General features: G+C 45.5%; 1 protein-coding gene across 3 annotated transcripts in view; it reads left to right on the top strand.

Moving 5' to 3' along the window:
* Nucleotides 1-18,890: 18,890 nt before the first annotated feature.
* Nucleotides 18,891-23,670, top strand: part of wbp4 (WW domain binding protein 4) — a 53,989-nt gene continuing 49,209 nt past the window's right edge. The window contains exon 1 of one of the 3 annotated variants that reach the window (XM_048540367.2): nucleotides 18,891-19,042. In XM_048540367.2, the coding sequence (XP_048396324.1) occupies nucleotides 19,041-19,042 (2 nt within the window). In that variant the 5' untranslated portion in view covers nucleotides 18,891-19,040. The remainder of the gene's footprint in view (nucleotides 19,043-23,670) is intronic. The other 2 variants (XM_048540369.2, XM_048540368.2) reach the window with 2 other exon arrangements.

The following is a 23,670-nucleotide window of genomic DNA, read 5'->3' as shown; positions in this document are numbered from 1 at the left end:
CTAGTTCAGTACATCCTGCTCCTAGCTTTCCTAATGATAAGTGCTGCAAGGGGGAAAGGGAAAGACACTGGGGTGAAGTGAGTTGGAGGAAAGGTCGAACACAGCCAGCTGGGGTGTTGTAGAGTGTTGTGTATCATTGTAAGAATCTGAAGGAATTAATATGGAGGAGTGCCTTAAGCAGCACCCACTATGATGATGTCAAGTGGACTTATGGGCAAAACAGTTGAAGATCTGAAGAAACAAGGCCTAAGATCCAGAGATAGTAGGAACTGCCGATGCTGGAGAATCTGAGATAACAAGGTGTAGAGCTGGATGAGCACAGCAGGCCAAGCAGCATCAGAGGAGCAGGAAAGCAGATGTTTTGGGTCTGAACCCTTCTCCATTTCTGAAGAGGGATCCAGACCTGAAACGTCAGCTTTCCTGCTCCTCTGATGCTGCTTGGCCTGCTGTGTTCAACGAGTTCTACACGTTGTCATCTCAGGCCTAAGATCCAGGTCCTTCTCTTTATTCATTAACAGGATGAGGGCATCGTTGGCTAGGCAGCATGTACTGATAATTCCTAATTGCCCAGTCAGCAGTTCAGAGTCAACCACATTGCTGTGGGTCTCAAGTCACATCAAGGCCAGACCAGATAAGGATGACAGGTTCCTTCCCTTAAGGACGTTAGTGAACCAGATGGGTTTTTCCTGACAATCATCAACAGATTCATGGTCATCATTAGATTCTTAATTCCAGATATTTTATTGAATTCAAATTCCACCATCTGCCAGGGTGGGATTCAAACCCAGGTCCCCAGAACATTATCTGGATTAACAAACTAGCGATGACGCCACTAGACATCACCTCCCACTTATGTAACAATGTAACAGTGTCTGTATCATACCCATGTAACGTGTGTCACAGCCAGGAGAGAGAGAGTGTTTCGAATTATTTTATAGTTCTGTAACAGACATGGTTTTTCATTTGTTTCTTTAATTCCTTTCCTTTATGAAACAGATACTGGTGCATTTTGCCAAACCCTGTTCATTGAGTTCAATATTTTTCAAATTGAGCCGTGCAAATTCTGTAGCGTAAAAACAAGGCAGGTTTTATTAATGCACGCAAAACCTAAACGTGCAGCCAATGGTTCACACACACACACACACACGCACACACACACACACACACACACACACACACACATACACACACACACACATCCACAGAAGAAAGAAATACAAAGGAGTTATAAATAAGTTAAAATCAAGGATATTGCCAGTAGTTTACATAAATTAGTGAGCCCCATAAGTCAATGTCCAATGGAGTTCCTTTTCGTTGGAAATGCACAGAAGTCTGTTTTGCAGGCACTCAGGGAGCATTGCAACAGGTGTTATCTGGCAACTGTATCACTCTGCAGGAGAAATATAGGATTCTAAAAATTAGACTTCCGAGAGCAATTGAGATTGCAAACAGCTGTTACCAAAGCCTGGAGCTGCTTTTATTGCTGTCTATTCTCATGTTACAATCAGGCCGAGAAACAAAATCAGAGCTGTACAATTAAAGATATGAAAAAATTGTGTGACTGTTCCCAATGCCTTCAAAATGGTGCCTAAAGCCATCTACATATACACAAATGAGTTTAATGATGCTGTGATAAGTTTTAACAGTTTCTTTCAAGCCATATATAATTCAAGGAGTGTGGCAGTCCAGGAGGATATGGAAGATTTTGCCTTCAGGTTACCATTGGCTGGAATGTTCCACAAATTGTGGCCATCTGACGTCATGTGGTCAGTGGCATCCATGTTGTCAATCCAGCAAGGTGTCCATTTAAAAAGAGACATTAAGCAAGATATTTTAAAATAATGGTTAGAATCTCTCCTCATGCCTACATCGCATGACAACTCTAACTGGTTGTTATCATGCAATAAAGTAATTATTGGCGCTCTTGTGGACTGAGAGACCCAGGTTTAAGTTCCACCTGTCAGAGGTGTGTAATAACATTGGTTAGGAAAAACAGATTAAATTTTTTTTTAAAATTCAAGGCCCTCAAGTGGCACAGTGGCAGTGTCCTACCCCTGGACCAAGAGACCTGGTTTCAGATCCCACCTGCTTCAGAGGTGTGTAATAACATCTCTGAACAGATTGATTAGAAATAATAGGTTAATAGAAAAAAAAGTTTGTAAATTACTTTGCCTTAATATACTAGCCTCTTCTAGTTAGACCAAGAAATGATTTCCCTACACTGTGCCAAAGCAAGCAGGCCCTGTGGATCCCTATATTTAGAGAGAATGATGGCACCTAGCTGAGGTACGGAAACAGAGTTGCTGGAAAAGCTCAGCAGGTCTGGCAGCATCTGGGAAGGAGAAAGCAGAGTTAACGTTTCTGGCCCAGTGACCCTTCCTCAGAACTGTTCTTCCTCACTTCTGAGGAAGTGTCACTGGACCCGAAACATTAACTCAGTTTTCTCCTTCACAGATTCTGCCAGTCCTGTTGAGCTTTTCCAGCAACTTTGTTTTTGCTCCTGATTTGCATCATCCGCAGTTCTTTTGGTTTTTATTTAGCTGAGGTACAGAGTTGGTTTGAGTTGACATACGCTGAACAGAGCTCTCAAGGCTCCAAGTCATTTTAAAAATGAATAAATACATTTACCCGCCATCTTTTATTAGATTGGATTAGATTCCCTATAGTGTGGAAACAGGCCCTTCGGCCCAACAAGTCCACACTTCCCCTTGAAGCATCCCACCCAGACCCATCCCCCTATAACCCACACACTCCTGAGCACTACAGGCAATTTAGCATGGCCAATCCACCTAGCCTGCACATCTTTGGACTGAGGGAGGAAACTGGAGCACCCAGAGGAAACCCACGCAGACACGGGGAGAATGTGCAAACTCCATACAGACAGTTACCCCAGGCTGGAATTGAACCTGGGTCCCTGATGCTGTGAGAGCTGCGGTGCTAGCCACTGAGACACCGTGCCGCCCCACTGTGCTGCCCATTATAGGCAGCATCCACTTCTGGAAAACCTTAGACGCTGTGTCTGATGTCATGGCATCGCAGTTTACCTCAGAGGCTCTGCATCTCACCTCATCTTAGCTTCATAGCCTTTAAAACAGATTTTTTAAAAATTCCCCAGTATCCACTGCATTTTGGGGGAGAGAGAGATCTGGATCGATTCTATCCTTTCTGTGGAGAAATGTTTATAGATTCAAGTTCTCATTGGCCTAGCTGTGGGGCCAAGATCACATCCCCTTTCTCTGGATCTCCCCCACTTCAGAAAGTGTTTCCTCAGTGTCTCTATCAAATTCTGCTTTAAAGATCCCAATCAGATCATCACTTAATCCTCCACATTCAAAAGAACCATTTCAAGCTCCATAGCTTGACCCGTTAGGTCCTGGTATTATTCTGCCTTATCTAGCTGCCTTAGTGACATCTGTGGTTCGAACTTGGGATACTTTTGGACTGTTGATGTTTGTAGCCAACAGGGAAACAGACTGTTCTTTCAATCAAAAAGGAATGATGTTCCTGATAAGTCAGGAGAACACAATCTTATCTGCTTCTGTAACAGTAAATATAATCTTTCAAAGCATTAATGTTTTGTGCATTTATTAGCTTTCCTCCTGTTATCAGCTCTGTCGAGTTTGCCCATGTAAATCGTTAAATGTTTATTCCACATTTATGGCTGGTCAGGTGTAATTTCATAAGAAAGATAAACAGCTGCTCTGAAAAATAGAATAGTCATGCTTTGCTTCTATTTTTATCTTGTTCTTTCCCTTTCTGCTTTCCATTCTGCCACTGGGAAAGTGTAACAGGCAGGATCATGTATAATGTGGCTGGGCACATTACAACTGGTGTTCATCCTTAGTGTTCCATTGGAACTGGTGTTCCATTGAAGCGAATTTGACAATTTGTTTAATGTCCTTCCTGAAGACCAGTTCTGATTCAATGGAGAAGAGATTAATACAGGATTCTCTTCATTATTTAAGATATCACTGTTGGCTCAGTGGTGGTATTCTAATTTCTAGGTTAGAAAGTTTTGAGTGCGAGCCCCACATTAGTTCTCTTCTGAGCCACTCGTCATCCTGATTTGAAAATATATCACCATTCCTTCTATGTCGATAGTTAAAGGGGCAGAAGGTTTTTCTGTGGCCATAAATGTGACTCCAGGATAGTATGTTAACCCCTTGGTGCCAGGGTCAAAGATGCCATTGAGTGGCTGCATGACATTCTTGTGGGGGGAAATGAATAGCCAGATGCTGTAGTCTACAGTGTTATGAATGACAAAATTGGAGAGGAAACATGTCCTTAAAGCAGAGTTCAGGAAACAAGGAAAAGTCAAAAAGTAAAACCTAGCACTATATTGCAAGTGAGTACAGAAATAGGAAGATTGATTAAGTGAAAAATTGGACAGAGAAATAGATAAATGGGGGTTTAAGACCAGTTCTGGGGCATGTGTGACCTGTGCAAGGCAGACAAGTTACAGCTTAGCAGGACCGAGACTAATTTCCTTGCTGGAGGATTTGCTACTGCTGTTGGGAATAGATGAGAATCTGAGAAGGAGTTCAGATAAAAGAAACACAAAGCTAGTAATGAGAAGTAGAAAAGTTGTAAATGGAAGTGGGACACAGAAGAAACAAATACCAACACAAAATAGAATCAAAATGCAGAACAAAATTACAAAAGATAGATTTAAAGGCTTTTGCAATTCCAAATGAAACTACCGAATTTATATTACAATTTGATTAGGGATGACTTATATTTCTTTTTAAAGTGTGAGATCCATGGGATTCACTTAGAGGATAAAGCCACAAGATTCTGTGTTTTTGGACAAACCATAATAAACTTTACAGTGTGATGTTAAAACAGTAGTACAATATACAAATATATACAATATCTTTCTAACATCCTGAATTAACAGGTGATAAAACCGGTAATAGACTGTGATCAAATACCCCATAGCACACATCAAATCAGTTGTGTCAAGGCAGATCCCAAAGATTTCTGAGCAATTCCACCCAAATTTTAATGACATTGTTGGTCATCAAGTCTCATTAAACTTCACTAAGGGCCACAATTCTTCACTTTTGCCATTCTAAACTTGAAACTCCCTCTCAAGAGCTGCTTGCCATGAGCTATGACACTGATTGCTGCGCTTCTGGTATATGACATTCTTTCGCTTGGTCTACGCTCCTCTGTACTCCAAGGTACTCATTTACAAGGGTAGCTCCACAACATTCACAAATCTGATCGTGCTTTAGTTTTTACTCCATGAGGCACCAATCTTGCTCAGCCAGATAAAGCAGATTCTGGTTGCTGGCTTTCCAATCAGGGGAGGCAATGGTCTAGTGGTATTAGCCCTGGACTGTTAATCCAGGGACCCAGATAACATTCTGGGGACCTGGGATCGAATCCTGCCATCGTACATGGTGGAATTTGAATTCAATAAATATCTAGTATTAAAAATCCAGTGATGACCTTGAATCCACTGCCGATTGTTGGGAAGATAAAAACACCTGGTTCACTAATGTCCTTTAGGGAAGGAAACTGCAATTTTTAACCTGGTCTGGTCTAGATGTGACTTCAGACCAACAGCAATGTGGTTGACTCTTAACTGTCCTCTGGGCAATAAATGCTGGCCTAGTTAGCAACGCCCACATCATTGTGAATGAATAAAATTCTCATTTTCTCAGCTGCTCTGAAATATTCGTGCTCACAGGGTTCTTCCAATCTCCTTATGCGTTCCCCAAACACAGAATCAGTAACTTGCCTACTTTCTCAGATCCTCAGAACTTCTGAATCTTGACTCAAACACATAGCTGCCTACTAATTGCTACAGCTTCCCTCTGAGTTCTAGCAGTATAGAGTCATCCAGCTGCTCTTAACTCCTCATTCAGTTACCTACAGAGAATCTCTGTAGTTTACAGCTAACTGCAGGACTCCTGACATGAACTCTGCTTCTAGTCTTGACTGTCTCCCATATCCACTGTAACCTTTCTTCAGTCCTTGAACTATCTTGAGTGACCTATTGAAACAAGAGTTGCAACAAGCCCCACTCTATTCCTGGACAGAAATTAATGGTAGCCAAAGGTACTGAGTGCATTCTGGATGTTATAGTGTCACAGTGTCGTAGAGGTGTGCAGCATGGAAACAGATCCTTCAGCCCGACTCGTCCACGCCAACCAGCTTTCCTAAACTGAACTAGTCCCATTTGCCTGTGTTTGGCCTATATCTTTCTAAATCTTTCATATCCATATTCCTGTCCAACTGTCTTTTAGATGTTGTAATTGTACTTGCCTCTACCACTTCTTCTGGCAGCTCATTCTACATATGCACCAGCCTCTGTGTGAAAAAAGTTGCCCCTCAGATTTCTTTTAAATATTTCCCCTCTCACCTTAAACCTATGCTGTTTAGTTTTGGACTTCCTTACCCTGGGTAAAGACCTTGGCTATTCACCTTATCTCTCCCCCTTGTGATTTGATAAATCTCTATAAGGTCACCGTCAGCCTCCTATTCTCCAGGGAAAGAAGTCCCAGCCTATCCAACCTCTCCTTGTAACTCCAATCTTCCAGTCTCAGTAACATCCTTGTACATCTTTTTGCACCATTTTCAGTTTAATGACATCCTTTCTGAGGTAGTAGACATGCTCGCTGAGCCGGTGTGTTTAGTTGCAAACAGTTCATCACCCTGCCACGTGACATCATCAGTGCGCCTCTAGAGAAGCATCGGTGTTCTGGTCCCACTTTTTATTTATAGGCCTCGGTTTGCTGGGGTGGTTGGTATTACTTCCGATTTTGTTTCTCAGTAGTTTGTACACAGGATCTAATTCAATGTATTTGTTGATGGAGTTCCAGTTGGAATACCAGGCCTCCAGGAATTCCCTGGCATGTCTCTGTATGGTTCGTGCGATTATTGATGTGCTGTCCCAATCTCCCTCATTGTCAGTGACATGTGAGAATTGCTGGTGTCCCTTGGTGGTTAGTTGGTGTTCAGGTATCCCTGTTGTTATTTTCTTCTGGTTTGGTCTATGTAGTGTTTCTCACAGTACTTGCATGCTATTTTGTATATTACCCCAGTTTTGGGTATGGGATCCTTTTAGTTCATTGGAGCTGTCATAGGGTGATTGTCGGTTTGTTGGCTACTCTGATATTTAGGGCTATGAGTAGTCTTGTGGTCATCTCTGAAATGTCCTCGATGTATGGTAGGGTAATAAGTGATTCTGGTCGTGTTGTGTCTTCCTGTTGTGCTATAAGATCACTGACAACCAACAATTACCCAATCAACAGTTGCAGTGCCTGTTGGTTTCTGAGAGGAGCAGCAGCTGTTGTAACTTCATTCTGCACACCAGCTTGAGAAACTGGAGAAAACAGTACAAAACCTTTTCAATGTTGGATCATCCTCGCTTGGGACAATCTGGGGCATCTTCCTTTTGAGCTTGCCATTTCTTGATCATTTTGTTCCTATCCTTCCAGACATCTGGACACAGAACCTTCCTGGTTTGTTCTCCTCTTGGTACTGATGATAATTCAGGGGCTGAGAGCCTGTGGTCCCTGATAAAAGGAACAGCTTTCAGTTTCAACAAACAACTAGCTTTTGCCATTAGTGTGAGCCGCTGAAAGTTGTTTTTTTTTGAGTTAATAGCCTAAGCATTTACCAGTCAACCAGTTAGACTGGTAGCTTGAAGGTTGGTATCAGGTCAACTCATTGTAGAAGGATGGTTATGAATGAGCACAGATGAGTTTAATGTGTAGAGGTTTATAAAACAAAACTAACTTCATCTTAAGTCCTCTTTGATGCTGTTTCAAATGCTGAAATTTTCCAATTAATATTGGCCTTTCTCTCCCCCTCTTCAACATATCTCTTTCTAATTCATGCATTTAAAAAAAAGGACAATTGCTTTCTCTCTCAAATAATTTCTGTTGCCTGTGGTTTATCAGTAGTGGATAAGGAACTAGAATTTGCTGCATCCTCCAAGGAGCGCAGGAGACATTTTCAGACTATCCTTTTGTTCAAAAGCTACAACCTTGACTTTATAAAGATTCCCCACAACCCACCCTCCCCAAACAGGATATCTCATAGCCCTCAGCCGAGTCAGTTTATATTGGGATTATGGCATCAAGCTACGGACTGATGTTAGCGCTCATCAAAGAGGAATGTTAGAAAGATTTTCAAAAGGAAGAAGAGAATTTGAAAGTGAATTCCAGAGCAGACACCAGAGAGTACAGAGCCATCAGTGATAGGGCAATACAAATTGGCAATACACAGGAGGTCAGACTTAGAGGAGAATGCAGATAGATACTTTGGGAGAGATGTGATAGTGGAGATTGTAGAATTTTTAGGCGATCCCAGGGATTTGAAGACAAAGTTGTGAGTTCTTCACAGAATGTGCCGATCACTGGCTGGACCAGTAATTATTGCCCATACCTCATACCTAAAGAAGGTGGTAGTGAGCTTCTTTCTTGAACTGCTGCATTCCTTGAGGTGTAAAAACACTGTAAATGCTGTTGGGCAGAATTTGCAGGATTATGGCCTAGTGCCTGGCTTCTGTTTCTGTTCTAAGGTAGCCCCCAGGATGTGGATGGTAGGGGAGGCAGCAATGGCAACCCCATTGAATATCATGGGGCAATGTATTTATATGACTTACCTCTTCAACAATAACTACAAGAGAGGTCAGAAGCAAAAAATCCCAAAACAACTAACTCCCCTCCTGACTCCCCAAAACCTGCCCACTATCTACAAGCCACAAATCAGAAGTGTGATGGAATATGCCTCACCTCTCTGGGGGAGTGTGGCTCCAACAACACTCAAGAAGCTTGACGCCATCGAGCACAAAGCAGCCCACTTGATTGGCATCATATCTGCAAGCATCCACTCCCTCCAACACCAACGCTGAGTAGCAGTAGGACATACTATCTACAAGATGCACTGCAGAACTTCAACTTAGACAACACTTTCTAAACCCATAGTCACTTACATCTAGAAGCACAAGGGCAGCAAATACATGGGAACACCACCACCTTCAAGCTTCCATCCAAGCTATTCATAATTTCTGTCCTGGACCTACATAGTGTTCCAACAAACCTTAATACAAACTGGAGGAATAGCATCTCAGTTTCTGCTTTGCCACTTGACAGCCACTAGGACTTAATGTTAAGACCAGAAGTTTCACAGTGCTGACATCCTTCTCCAATTTGATTACAACTGTCCCCTGCCCCAACCTCCCCAGATGTGTCATGCTCCTGTCTTGACGGCTTTTCCTCAACAGAGCAGACCCGTTCTCTCCTATTCACATTTTCACTCACACCTGTTGTATACCTCAATCCATCTTTACCACCAGTAGTACTCCCTTTGCATTTTGTTCTTGCTGCCCTCCCAATCTGTTCTACTTGTTCCTCCTCTTCTGTTCAACCACTTTCAGTTCTGAAAGTATTATAGCAGACTTAACTTAACTCTCTTTCTCCCTCTACAACTGATGCCAGACTTGCTGAGTTTCTTCAGCATTCTCTGTTTTTATTCCCCAGAAGTTTGCCAGCCCAGTGTCATTACCACTACACCCCTGTCACAACTCAATAGCTGACAATCCAGCTTCACTGTTACTGATGCTAACCTGGTGAGTGGCTGATCAGCTGGTCCTAGGTCTTTTCATGTTTGAACTCTTCCTTCAGGCTCTTCAAATGTGGTCTTTTTCAGGAAGGAGATAGGGTAGCAGGATAGTGGAGGGAGATGGTGGTTTGGAGAGGGAGATGGAGAGTTTGGAGAGGGGGTGAGACAGGATAGAAGCAATAGGGGTTGAGAGTGGCACACAGGTGGGACTGCGATGGGCAGAGGCTGTAGGTGGGAGTGGAAGGTACAGCAGAGGAGGCAAGGGACAGGAGTGGGAGGCAAGAGATGGATGAGTATCTAGAAGAAAGTGGCAGTGTGAGAGCATGATGGAGAAAAGATGGAGGTGGGAAGAGGGGGAAAAGAGGATTGGGGGAGGGAAGAGAGAGCCAGGTGGGAGAGAGAGGAAGGAGGGAGTTGGAGGGTGGTTCTAGATTTGTTATCACCAGTGCCATGTCACATCTCTGTAACTTTGACAGTGACTGTGAATCGTGGAGCAGTGTGGAAATCTCTGTAGCCTGTGTTAAGCCTGACAGCTAGCTCTGTCCAGTTTATTGTTGTTGCTGATGTGTGCGCCCCAGTTTATGAGGCAGTGACGAGCAGTGTGATCAGAAATAATGTGTGAACTTCCGAGGCAGACGGAAAGATCAAGTTTGTGTGCTTTCAAAAGGAGATTGTCCCTTGGCTTTGGCAGTGCCCTGTGCTGGAGGAGCAATCTCGAATTCCCAAATCAGGGCAAGTCAATCAGTCCAGTACGTTCAGAAAACGGAAAGCATATGGGAATGTGAAAAATCCCTCCGTCAGAAAATAACTTCTTCACATTGCAATTGGAGGTAACTGAAAGATGAGAAATTGCCGACCTCATGAACAAGTTTCAGAGTGCTATGGTGCTGACATTTGTCTGCATTGTTGCTTGTTTTGACAGTCTGAAGATGGATTGGATGTTATGTCTGACTGGGACACATACAGTTTGCAATTTGACAAACCGCTGGGCTGTCACTCTGGGCAGCTGTGTGTAAACAGAAATCAAAGAGTCTCGCCAGACACAGCCAGGAGAGGGAGAACACGCAGTGACAGCTCCTGGTCTCTCACAGTGTGTGTGTGGATACTGTAATGTAAATACTACTTACCTCAAACTAAACGCTTTGCTTGAGATTTTTTTTCCCAGGACAAACTCAGAGAGAGAGAGAGAGAGAGAGAGAGGAGATTGTGCACATCATGCAAATGGAGGTGTTGGAGAGCCCAAAGCCTGTGAGGGGGAGATACCAAAGGACGTTGCTGACAGGGACCCTCCTGGTGTTTGTAGCAGCAACCCTGGTTCTGTGCATTGTGCTGGCCCTCGGTAAGTGACATTGCCCGGGAAGGTGGAGCTGTTCTGCATGTAATGACACGCTATTCATGCAGCTGCACTGGAAAAGTTACATCTGTTTAAAGAGCCCCACCAAGGGATGTGCGGTGATATAAATGGGGCAGTCAGACCATGGCATAGACACAGTATGCTGACAGGATACGAGAGTCCGTTCAGCCCCTTGTCTGTGCTGGCCCTCTGCTGCCCTGATCCCAGCCGTTCCACCTTTTCCATTTGAGGTAACTTTCCTGTTCCTGTTTTTGATAGCTTCAAGAGAACCTGCCTCCCCCACACTCACAGACACTACATTCCAGACCCTAACCACTCGAGTGAACCTGCCTCCCCACACTCTCAGACAATACATTCCAGACCCTGGCCACTCGAGTGAACCTGTCTCCCCCACCACACTCTCCGACACTACATTCCAGACCCTGGCCATTCGAGTGAACCTGTCTCCCCAACACTCTCAGACTCTACTTTCCAGACCCTGACCACTCGAGTGAACCTGCCTCCCCCACACTCTCAGACACTACATTCCAGACCCTGACCACTCGAGTGAACCTGCCTCCCCCACACTCTCAGACTCTACTTTCCAGGCCCTGGCCACTCGAGTGAACCTGCCTCCCCCACACTCTCAGACACTACATTCCAGACCCTGGCCACTCGAGTGAACCTGCCTCCCCCACACTCTCAGACACTACATTCCAGACCCTGACCACTTGAGTGAACCTGCCTCCCCCACACTCTCAGACGCTACATTCCAGACCCTGACCACTTGAGTGAACCTGCCTCTCCCACACTCTCAGACTCTACTTTCCAGACCCTGACCACTCGAGTGAACCTGCCTCCCCGACACTCTCAGACTCTACTTTCCAGACCCTGGCCACTCGAGTGAACCTGCCTCCCCCACACTCTCAGACTCTACTTTCCAGACCCTGACCACGTGCTGATGCATGAAGAGATTTTCCCTCATTTCCCGATTTCTTCTTTGGTTAACCACCTTGCTGTCCCCTGGTATCCCCAATAATTGCCCCCTTTCCACTCAATCCCTTGATCGAATATCTTCTCAGCTTTTCCTGGGAAGTAACAGTTCTGACTTCTGTGATCTGTCCATGTAACTGAAGTTCCTCAGGAGAGAATCATCCTCATGAGTTTTTTTCTGCTCCTTCTCCCAGAACCAAACACAACACTCCAGCAGAGACTGGTGTCATGTTTTCCAAAGGGTCGCCACAGCTCCCTTACTCCTCGATTCAATACTTTGCTGAACAAAACTTAGGGTGTTTCCTCCATTTCTTCACACCCCAATGACTTCTGTGTGCACATTCTCTGAAATTTCTCAGGTCCTGCCCCTCCTGTCGAATTTATTGTTTGATTTATAGTATCCTGCCCTGTTCTTACGAACAAGTCAATCCACCATTCATCTTGCGATATTTAATTTCATCTCCTGTATGTCTGCTGATTTCCCCACTCTGTTTGTGACTTTATGAAGTTCTACTTTATCCAGATCTCTCTTTGTGCTTTCATGGGCTGAGGGCATTGTTGGCAAGACGAGCCTTTGGTTCACATTTCGACATAGCTTTGAACTGTCCAGGCCATTTCCATCAAAGATAACAAGGTGTAGAGCTGAGAGATAATGGGAACTGCAGATGCTGGAGAATTCCGAGATAATAAAATGTGAGGCTGGATGAACACAGCAGGCCAAGCAGCATCTCAGGAGCACAAAAGCTGACGTTTCGGGCCTAGTCCCTTCATCAGAGATGGGGATGGGGAGAGGGAGCTGGAATAAATAGGGAGAGAGGGGGAGGCGGACCGAAGATGGAGAGTAAAGAAGATAGGTGGAGAGAGTATAGGTGGGGAGGTAGGGAGGGGATAGGTCAGTCCAGGGAAGACGGACAGGTCAAGGAGGTGGGATGAGGTTAGTAGGTAGCTGGGGGTGCGGCTTGGTGTGGGAGGAAGAACCGGTTAGGGAGGCAGAGACAGGTTGGACTGGTTGGATGCACTCAGCAGGTCAGGCAGCAACAGAGAAGCAGGAAGGCTGACGTTTTGGGTTGACACCCTTCTCGATCTGAAATGTCAGCCTTCCTGCTCCTCTGATGCTGCTTGGCCTGCTGTGTTGATCAGCTGTAGACCTTGTTATCTCAGATTCTCCAGCATCGGCAGTTCCTACTATCTCTAAAACCATTTCCATCAAACATGTCTTTGTGGGTCTGGAGTAACATGTAGGTTGGACTGGGTAAGACTGGCCGCTTTCCTTCCTCTAAAGAATCATTAGGGTTTTACGATTACACTGCTGCTTTTAAACTCTCATTTTAGTGGGATATTTTATTGACTTGAAATTTCACCGTTTGTTGTGGCGAGTCATAGACCATATTCCCACAAGGGGAACCTTTATCTCTGGACATTCTACTTCTGTTGGATCAGAAAGCAGGAGGATTACTCTGGGACATTAGGTGCCAACCGGTATGCTGCACTGTCGGAGGGTCGGTGCTGAGGGAATGCTGCACAGTCAGAGGGTCAGTGCTGAGGGAATGCTGCACTGTCAGAGGGTCAGTGCTGAGGGAATGCCACACAGTCAGAGGGTCAGTGCTTAGAGACTGCTGCACAGTCAGAGGGTCAGTGCTGAGGGTGTGCTGCAGCGTTGGAGGGTCAGTGCTGAGGGACTGCTGCGCTGTCGGAGATGCTGTCTTTCAGGCCATTTACTAAAGTGAAGCACAGTCTGACTGTTGGAGATTTTAAAGTTCCGATACTGCTATTTTTAAGAAGGGTGTGCTGAGGCCAGTATTTATTCTTCGACCAGCAGCACTAAAAATGAGATTGTCCAATCAATTGTGAGGCTGGATGAACACAGCAGGCCAAGCAGCATCTCAGGAGCACAAAAGCTGACGTTTCGGGCCTAGACCTCTCCACCCCTCTCACCCAATCCAACCTCTCCCCCGCAGAACGGGCAGCCCTCCGCTCCAACCCCAACCTCACCATCAAACCCGCAGACAAGGGTGGCGCAGTGGTAGTATGGTGCACTGACCTTTACATCGCCGAGGCCAGACGCCAACTCTCCGACACCACCTCCTACCGCCCCCTCGATCATGACCCCACACCCGAGCACCAAACCATCATCTCCCCAGACCATTCACGACCTCATCACCTCAGGGGACCTCCCACCCACAGCCTCCAACCTCATTGTTCCCCAACCCCGCACGGCCCGTTTCTATCAAAAAACCTCTCTGATGAAGGGTCTAGGCCCAAAACGTCAGCTTTTGTGCTCCTGAGATGCTGCTTGGCCTGCTGTGTTCATCCAGCCTCACAATTTATTATCTTGGAATTCTCCAGCATCTGCAGTTCCCATTATCTCTTGTCCAATCAATTGTATCTTTGCTGTTTGTTGACTTTTCCTGTGCACATTATGGGCTTTCCTAGAGAACATGTTTGCCTGCACTTTGGTTAGTTTCCCTTCTGACTCTGAGATGTACATGCTACTGTTGAACAAAGACACTGCAGTAAAGGCAGTCTCTATTGTCCCAATCTCTCTAATCCATCTGCTTATACTAGGATTTTGGCTTTCAGTAACAAACAGCAGGGTATTGTAGTTGAAATGATTTATGACTTTGGAGGAACTCTGATTGATTGAAAGCTCTGACAGCCCTTGTCTACAGTATTTTGGAGAGCTACCCTTCTGTTGTGGGGATAATTCATGTGCAAACTGAGGACATCACAAAAATAATGGGCAATTAAGGAAGAGATGTTAGATAATAAAGTGTGAATCTGGATGAACACAGCAGGCCAAGCAGCATCTCAGGAGCACAAAAGCTGACGTTTTGGGCCTAAACCCTTCATCAGTGCTCCTGAGATGCTGCTTGGCCTGCTGTGTTCATCCAGATTCACAATTTATTATCTTGGATTCTCCAGCATCTGCAGTTCCCATTATCAAGGATGAGATGTTGCCTGCGTAAAGGAAACAGAGAAGTGTTGTAAATTGAGCAGCACCTTCAGGGTACTCACAAAGCATGCTGGTGGATTTTAGCTGCTGAAACTTTTTATTTACTACAGTGTAGAATGGTCTGTAACTGTACCGGCAAGATTTAGCCCAGGGTCTGTATCATAAGAACGATTGGGCCCTTCTCTCAGTAGGAGTTGACTGTAGTCAGATCTGTGTGCCTCCTCACATTTACTATCAAATCATTTGCCTTGTTTCTTAATTTCTGCACTCTCACCATAAGACTATAAGATGTAGGAACAGAAATAGGCCATTCAGCCCATTTGACCTGCTGATCAACTCCATTTTCCTGCCTTTTCCCCATCACCCTTGATTCCTTTGTTAATTAAAAATCTCTGTCTTAGCCATGAAGAGACTTAATGACCCACCATTGACAGCCCTTGGTGGTAAAGAATTCCATTGATTCACTACCCTTTGAGAGAAGAAATTCTCCCTGTGTCTTCAGTGTGCAGCTCCTTATTCTGAGATGATTCGCTCCAGTCCTAAAGTCTCCCATAAGAGAAAACAACATCTTCACATCTATCCCATCAAACCTCTTAAGAATCTTTTTTGTTTAAATACGTTTGCCTCACACTCTTACATATTCCAATGAGTACAGACTCAGTCTGCTCAACTGTCCGAATAACACAGACCTTCCGTACCCAGGATCAACCCAGTGAACCTTCACTTCAATGCCTTTTTTGGATAAGCGCTCCAAAACTGTACGGAGTATTCCAACTGTAATTTAGCTAGTGTCTTGTATAGTCTTAGCAAGGCATCATTTTTCTTTATAGTCCAAACCCTTTGAATTAACCTTTGCCCCTACCCTGGCCCACTCAGCTCTGTACCCCCCCCCCAGACAAATTGTAGTGATAAAGGCCTAGAATTTGGGTGTAGGTGACTATTTGTAGAAAGAAAATTGGAGGTCCTTCCCCTCCAGCATCACTGCCGAAACCTGACAACCCCTGTTTTCCCATTGAGTGACAATGTGCACCTCGACTCCCGAAGCCCAAGGACTGACCTAACTGCCCTAAGCTCTTCCTGGGATTAGATCCAGCCCAGTCATGGGACCCAACATCCCTCTCACCCCCTTGGAATCCAACATCTCTCCCTCCCACCAGATCCTGTACTCCTGGGAACTCACCCCTCCCTGTACACCCTCAGTACTCAAAATCTCTCCTCTCCTGAAGGAATCCGACACCCAAGCCACCCCTCAGACCAGAATCAGCATCACCATTGTCCTCCCACCATGGGAACCCCACACACCCTAATGGGATTCAACATTCTCTTCTTGTGGGCCTGATATCTTCTGCCGACCCTGACTTACTTGGAACACTCATGATCATAGAATCTCTACAGTGTGGAAACAGGCCCTTCGGCCCAACAAGTCCACACTGACCCTCCCCAATCTACATATCCCTGAACACTACGGACAATTTAGGATGGCCAATCCTCCTAGCCTGCACATCATTGGACTTTGGGAGGAAACCAGAGCACCCAGAGGAAACCCACACAGACAATGTGCAAACTCCACACAGTCAGTCGACCAAAGGAATTGAACCTGGGTTCCTGGTGCTGTGAGGCAGCAGTGCTAACCACTGAGCTACCATGCCATCTTCCTCCATTTACCTGACACCTTCTCACCCTGTGCCCTGATATTCTATTCACATGGCATCCTACTTTCTTGGCCCCATGGCTGTGTGGTACCTTACCCCTGCCCCACCAACCTGGCACATCACTTAGGTTCCATTCTTGCACTGTACACCTACCCAGATGCCACCCTTACCAACTACCACTGTTAACCCATACTTACCTTCATTTTTTATTTAAGCTTTTTTCTAATAGGAGCTATCAAAGTGACTGCATCTGGATAGCTATATAGCATTATGCAGTCTATGAATCTCCTGTAAAGAAGGCAGCTGCTAACCCAGGCCTCACTGTCAAAGACGTAGCAGCTATCGCCAATTCAAATGTCAGAACCGTAATTTCTTTCTGGATTTAACTTGTTCTTAACATGTTTATAAAGCCTCCCAATCCACCCAGCAAGTTCCATCCTTCCACTAAGATGGCAGTGGAGTAAGCCTTCTGAGCCTGGGCATGTCTTCTCCGTTTGATTTTATTTTTGGTTTGTTTTTTAAATCCCTTTTCTTGTTGTCTTTTTCTTTTTCCACTTTTATTTTACTTAGCTCTTGCTGAAGAGCTCGGTTGTGGCTTTGGTGAGTAGGCCCAGCACCGCAGACTCCTGCCAGAAGCTGCCAAATGGCACTGATTCATAGCTGCCATGAAGGAAGCGGGTTTGGATACCCAGCAGTGTCTGCCACCAGGCGACGATAGACGTGAGTTCGGGCCCAGTACGAGGCACTGGCAAGGTGGGCCCCCAAAGCGAGCTCATGGTGTGGCAGCAGACATGTTTGGGCCAGTCTGGTACCCAGCAGCTTCGGTGGTGCCTGCATCGGGCAGCGTCCAGTGAGGACTCATAGTAGTGAGGGCATTGGTGGAGACGAGATGGTGCTGAAGAGCGGCAACATCCATTCTCGGTGGCAGGACAAAGGTCACTTGTGCCCGACCACTAGGTCCATGGTGGGGGGGGGGTGGGGGGACACTTAACAAAGTGTGAATACTTTTCCTTCAATTATTTATGCCTTTATATTCTGTGTTTTGGTTTATTTTCCTGTGCCTTAAGGCAGGCAATACAACACAACAGACTTTTCACTGCATTGTATGACAATACATAAACTTAGAAGAATGTACCCTCTTCAAGGACCACAACTTTCCCCCCCACAGTGATCGAGAACGCCCTTGACCGAGTTTCCTGCATTTCCCGCAACACATCCCTCACACCCCGCCCCTGCCACAACCGCCCAAAGAGGATCCCCCTCGTTCTCACACACCACCCCACCAACCTCCGGATACAACGCATCATCCTCCGACACGTCCGCCATCTACAATCCGACCCCACCACCCAAGACATTTTTCCATCCCCACCCCTGTCTGCTTTCCAGAGAGACCACCCTCTCCGTGACTCCCTTGTTCGCTCCACACTGCCCTCCAACCCCACCACACCCGGCACCTTCCCCTGCAACTGCAGGAAATGCTACACTTGCCCCCACACCTCCTCCCTCACCCCTATCCCAGGCCCCAAGATGACATTCCACATTAAGCAGAGGTTCACCTGCACATCTGCCAATGTGGGAGACTGCATCCACTGTACCCGGTGTGGCTTCCTCTACATTGGGGAAACCAAGCGGAGGCTTGGGGACCACTTTGCAGAACACCTCCGCTCAGTTCGCAATAAACAACTGCACCTCCCAGTTGCAAACCATTTCCACTCCCCCTCCCATTCTCTTGATGACATGTCCATCATGGGCCTCCTGCAGTGCCACAGTGATGCCACCCGAAGGTTGCAGGAACAGCAACTCATATTCCGCCTGGGAACCCTGCAACCCAATGGTATCAATGTGGACTTCCCCCACCGCATCCCAAAACCAGCCCAGCCCAGCTCTCACCCACCCACCCACCCACCCACTGCATCCCAAAACCAGTCCAACCTGTCTCTGCCTCCCTAACCGGTTCTTCCTCTCACCCATCCCTTCCTCCCACCCCAAGCCGCACCTCCAGCTACCTACTAACCTCATCCCACCTCCTTGACCTGTCCGTCTTCCCTGGACCGACCTATCCCCTCCCTACCTCCCCACCTACACTCTCTCCACCTATCTTCTTTTCTCTCCATCTTCGGTCCGCCTCCCCCTCTCTCCCTATTTATTCCAGTTCCCTCCCCCCATCCCCCTCTCTGATGAAGGGTCTAGGCCCGAAACGTCAGCTTTTGTGCTCCTGAGATGCTGCTGGGCCTGCTGTGTTCATCCAGCTTCACGTTTTATTGTCTTATTAGAATTTAGGAGCGTGTCACGTGTGGGGGTGGGACCAGTGGCGTGCGAGGCGGGGCGGCGTGACACGGGTACGTAGAGGGCGTGGTCAGTGTTGGGGGTGCGGCAGATGACGGGGGCATCTGCGCGAGGTCAGTGCAGGGGGCGTGGTGAGGCCTTGGCAGTCGGTCTCTGAGGCAGCGAGTTGTCATTGTGGAAAGAGGCTGGTGGGGGATCTGCGAACGTTTAGGTGATCAGTAGAGGAAACGTGAGAGCGGTAGCGATGTGAGTAGAAGGAGCGATTCGGTGCCCCCGCGATAATGTCGCTGCGCCCAGGGCGCGTAGGCCTCTGCGCCTCCACACCGTTAGCACCTAGGCTACGCATGTAGCCTGGGCCTTGTCCTGGTCCTGGTCCTGATCCTGATCCTGGGCCCGCCTGAGTTTGTATCAGTCTCGACTTCCCCTCTCGTAGTCTGGGTTTGGACTGGAGCATTGTTGGAAAATTCCAGAAGGTGTTGGAGAGGGAGGGTGGAGGAGATGCATTACTCGCCCATCCCACTAAACCTATCCAACCGAATCACTATCCACCCCATTGCTACAACGACCTCATAACCCAATCCTGCCGACGTTGTCATCCACACCCCCTGCTGTCACCTCCCCACACCATTCCCATACCTCCTCCATCCCTGTCCCTATACACCCCACGTCTCCCTCACAGTCCACTTCCCTGTCCTCATACTCCAGCTCTCTTCCCCACCCTCCCCGCCACACCGTCCCCATCCATATTGTTTCTGTCTCCCTTCTACGTTCTTGGATCCCTTTGTCGTCATCATTACTGCTTGTTTACGTCCACCCTCCGTGAAATATGAAGGTGTGACTGAGAGTTTGTTTAATCGTGAAGGGAGTGCCCTGTCTGGACATGTAGATAAGTTCTGTTTTCTCATCAATAAATTATCTGAATATGTTTTAGTGATGGCAGGGTGACAGAGTTTCATTAACAGTTACTGTAGAAAGAAACTAAAAGCAAGTTTGTCATTTATTTCTTAAAACTTGAATATATGGATAAATAAGTTTGATCAGTCGAAACCTTGTATAACCATTCTGCAGAATCTACCTGCTTTTGAAAGTTTGAAATTGTTAGGATTTAAATTAAATGTTGCAAAACCAAAATGTTGCCCTCAGCCCTTTCTGGACAAGTCAGGTCTGGCATTGAAACCTGGCTTGATAGATCTAATGCTTAGATTTTTCTGTTAATGTGTTGGTTAGTCATAAACATTCATACAAGGCTAAAGATGCTCTGTAACAGCAGAATTATTTTATTACACAAGGAAGAAAAAAAATCTCAGCTATGACTACAAGAAAGATCTTCAAGGCACAAGCAAAACAAATTTTTTCCAAAGACTGTCCACTTGTGTTCAGAGAAATTTCACCAAGTCAATTCTTTCTTTCTGCTTAACTAATTCCATCCAGTTCTTTTTCTGTGTGCTACTGAGTCAATTTTATGATTCCTTTACTGAGTCTGTGGGCATGAACTTCACAGTTCTGAGGCCTCAACTTCTTCGGTTCTAACAACTTGAAGACTTTTATCCAGGCTGTCTCTGGGTGGAAACTTAACAAACTAGAAAATACTTCTGAGGTGTTCGCTCCCCTGAGCGAAATAAATGCTTGTCTCTTCTGAACAGAACTGAAAATGTTGACTCTTTAGCTTCAAAGTCAAAACGTAACAAATGGCTTTGTTCTGTTTACTCTGTCAAAAACTCACCAGTATATTTGTCTTTACCTATTAACACAACAGGAATTCCAGGCACTTAGTCATAATCATAGAGTAATACAGCATGGAAACTGGCCCATCTATCCAAATCGTCAGCACTGACCAAATATCCTAAACTGATCTGGCCCTGTTATTCAGCATTTGGCTCGTATCCCTCTAAACCATTCCTATTCATATACCCATCTAGATGCCTTTTAAATGTTGTAATTGTATTTGCCTCCACCACCACCTCTGGCAGCTCCTTCCACACGTGCACCACCCTCTGCAAGAAAAGGTTACCCCTCAGGTCCCTTTTCAGTCTCTCCCCTCTCGCCTTAAATCTATTCTGTGTTGTTTTGGACTCCTCTACCCTGGGAAAAGACCTTGGCTATTCACCCTGTCCATGCCCCCTCATGATTTTATAGATCTCCATAAGGTCACCCCTCAGCCTCTGACTCTGCCACTGCAGTGATATGCATTCTTCACAACGATGTATTTAGGTCATTCTTCAAGTGACTATACATGACCAATCTTCTTAAAAAAAACTCTTTCCCAGGACTAACCGAAATGTCTCTGCCACTCCTTAAAAACGTGTTTATGACAAATCTTGTCGATTTCTTTGACACTTGGCGCATGTCTCACCTGTCCGAAAGTAGAATCGGACACCGTCTTTGAGACGGAGTGAAACAGTGATTTGCATAAATACAACATTTCAGTCTGATTTGAATCAGTACAGCTGTAACTGTAGAAAATTCCTCTGAGAAGAGTGTGGGGATAGAAGGGAAATTTGGTCAAGAAAATTGGCAAGAGGTGTAGAAATTCTGTAGCATGTAACATATCTGAACAGTTCGATTGAAACATCCGCTTATCACCTACCTCTTGAGGACTTAAACTTTGGCCTGCTGGTCCAGAGGTAGTGACACAATGAGTGCACCACAAGAGTCCTTGGAAGAGCACTGCAAACTGTATTTACAATCACAATTGATCGAGGTGAGAATTTGTTGACTAAGGTACCGAATCTTCTGAATGAGAAACTCCAATCATAACTGACAGTGGTAGGATTTCACCCAATGCATCTGCAGAGACTGGAATCTAAATTAGGCACTCTTGACCTTTCGGCCACACTTTAATAAAACATTTTTAGGACAGGTGGGATTTGATCCCTAGCCTTCTGGGTTAGAGTCAGGGACACTACCACTGCTCCACAGGAACTCAGCTGAGATGGACTCAAGGGACTCGCGACCTCGATGAACTCCCTCCCTTCCTCTCTCCCCATGCTTTAGAAGGACTTTAATGTTGAACTTTTAACTTATTTCTGTATTTTTCTAATTTATACCTAAGATGGCACCAGAAACTGCGACTTTGTACACTTTTTTCTCTACTTGTATATCCCTGTACTTACAGTCATAGAGAGGTACAGCATGGAAACAGATCCTTCAGTCAAACTCATTCATACCAACCAGATATCTTAAATAAATCTAGTCCCATTTGGCCCATATCCCTCTTAAACTCTTGCGATTCATATATCCATCCAGATGCTTGTGTACATGTGACAATAAAACCTAATTCTGGTTATAGCATGAGTTAGACCCTAATTTCTTTGTTTTTGCAGAGTCCTAGTGATAGACAGTGTGGAAGAAGGTCCTTCAGCCTATTAAGTCTGTGCCGGTCAAAAAATAACCACTTAACTGTTCTAAGATAACAAGTTGTAGAGCTGGATGAACACAGCAGGCCAAGCAGCATCAGAGGAGCAGGAAAGCTAACGTTTCGGGCCTTGACCCTTCTTTATAAAATGGTCCTCTGCTGCTTGGCCTGCTGTGTTCATCTAGCTCTAAACCTTGTTATCTCAGATTCTCCAGCATCTGCAGTTCCTACTGTCTCTCTCCCACCTAACTATTCTAAACTGGTTTTCCAGCATTGGCCTGTAGCCTTGCATGCCTTGGCATTGCAAGTGCTCGTCTAAATAGTTCTTAAATATTATGAAGATTTCTACCTTTCGTCATCCATACACCTAGTGAATTCCAAATTTACACCATCTTCTGGATGAGCAAATTTTTTCCTCTTATCTCCTCTAAGCTTCTGTCCCTTATCTTAACTCTGTGTGTCCACTTATCATTTACCCCTTTTCCAAAGGTAAAAGCTCCGGTCTACCCTGTTTGTGCCCCTCATAACTTAATACATTTCAGTCATGTCTTCAATCTCTTCTCCAAGGAAACCAACCTCAGTCTGTTCAATCTCTCTTCATAACTGACACTTTCCAGTCAGGCAGTATCCTGGTCAATCTCCTCTGCACTATGCCTAGTGCTATCAAATCCTTTCCGTCATGTGGATTCCAGACTGCACCCGAAACTCTGGGGCCTACCCAATGTTTTACACAGTTCCAGCATAACTTCTGAACTCTTAAACTCTGTGCCTTGGCTAATGGAGTCAAGTATACCACTCGCCGTCTTAACCACTTTATCTACCTATCCAGATACCTTTTAGGGACTGACGTACATGCACACCAAGATCCCTCTGATCCTCTGTGCTTTCTGGTGTCATACTATTCATCATGTATTACCTCCCCTTGTTTGTCCTGCCCAAGTGCATCACCTCACATTTATCTGGATTGAATTCCATTTGCAATTGATCAGCTCATCTGTATTCTCCTGTTTATAAAAGGCTGTCCTCCTCACTATTTACCAAACTTTTTTATCATCTGTGAACTTAGCTACGCTCCTACACTCAAATCTAAATGATTTTTATATAAACCACAAACAGCAAGGCCCCAAAACCGATCCCTGTTGGATCCCAACAGACACAGAAATCTGTCATGAGAGAGATGACTGGTGGAGATTCACCATGTTTCAGGTGAGGGGAGAGGTTGAGTACAAGACTCCTTGTTGATAACTTTAGCCAGGATGGGAATTGAACCCACACTGGCAACCCCTAGACAGAGACTTCCAGTTAGAAAAATGCCAGTCAGTCATCACTCATTGCTTCCCTCTACTCAGCCAATTATAGATCTAATTTGCCAAATTTTCTTGGAACCCATAAACTGTTATCTTTGTTATCAGTCTCCTATGCAAGATCTTAGTAAAAGCCTTGCTGAATTCCAAGTAGACTACATCTAAAGCATTGCCCTCAGCTGCACATCTGGCCACCGCTTCAGAAAATTCAATCA

This window comes from Stegostoma tigrinum, chromosome 12 (genome assembly GCF_030684315.1).
Source record: "Stegostoma tigrinum isolate sSteTig4 chromosome 12, sSteTig4.hap1, whole genome shotgun sequence".
NCBI classification, from domain to species: Eukaryota; Metazoa; Chordata; class Chondrichthyes; order Orectolobiformes; family Stegostomatidae; genus Stegostoma; species Stegostoma tigrinum.
The sequence above is the reverse complement of the archived record's forward strand: the minus strand, read 5'-3'. Positions and strand labels throughout refer to the sequence as shown.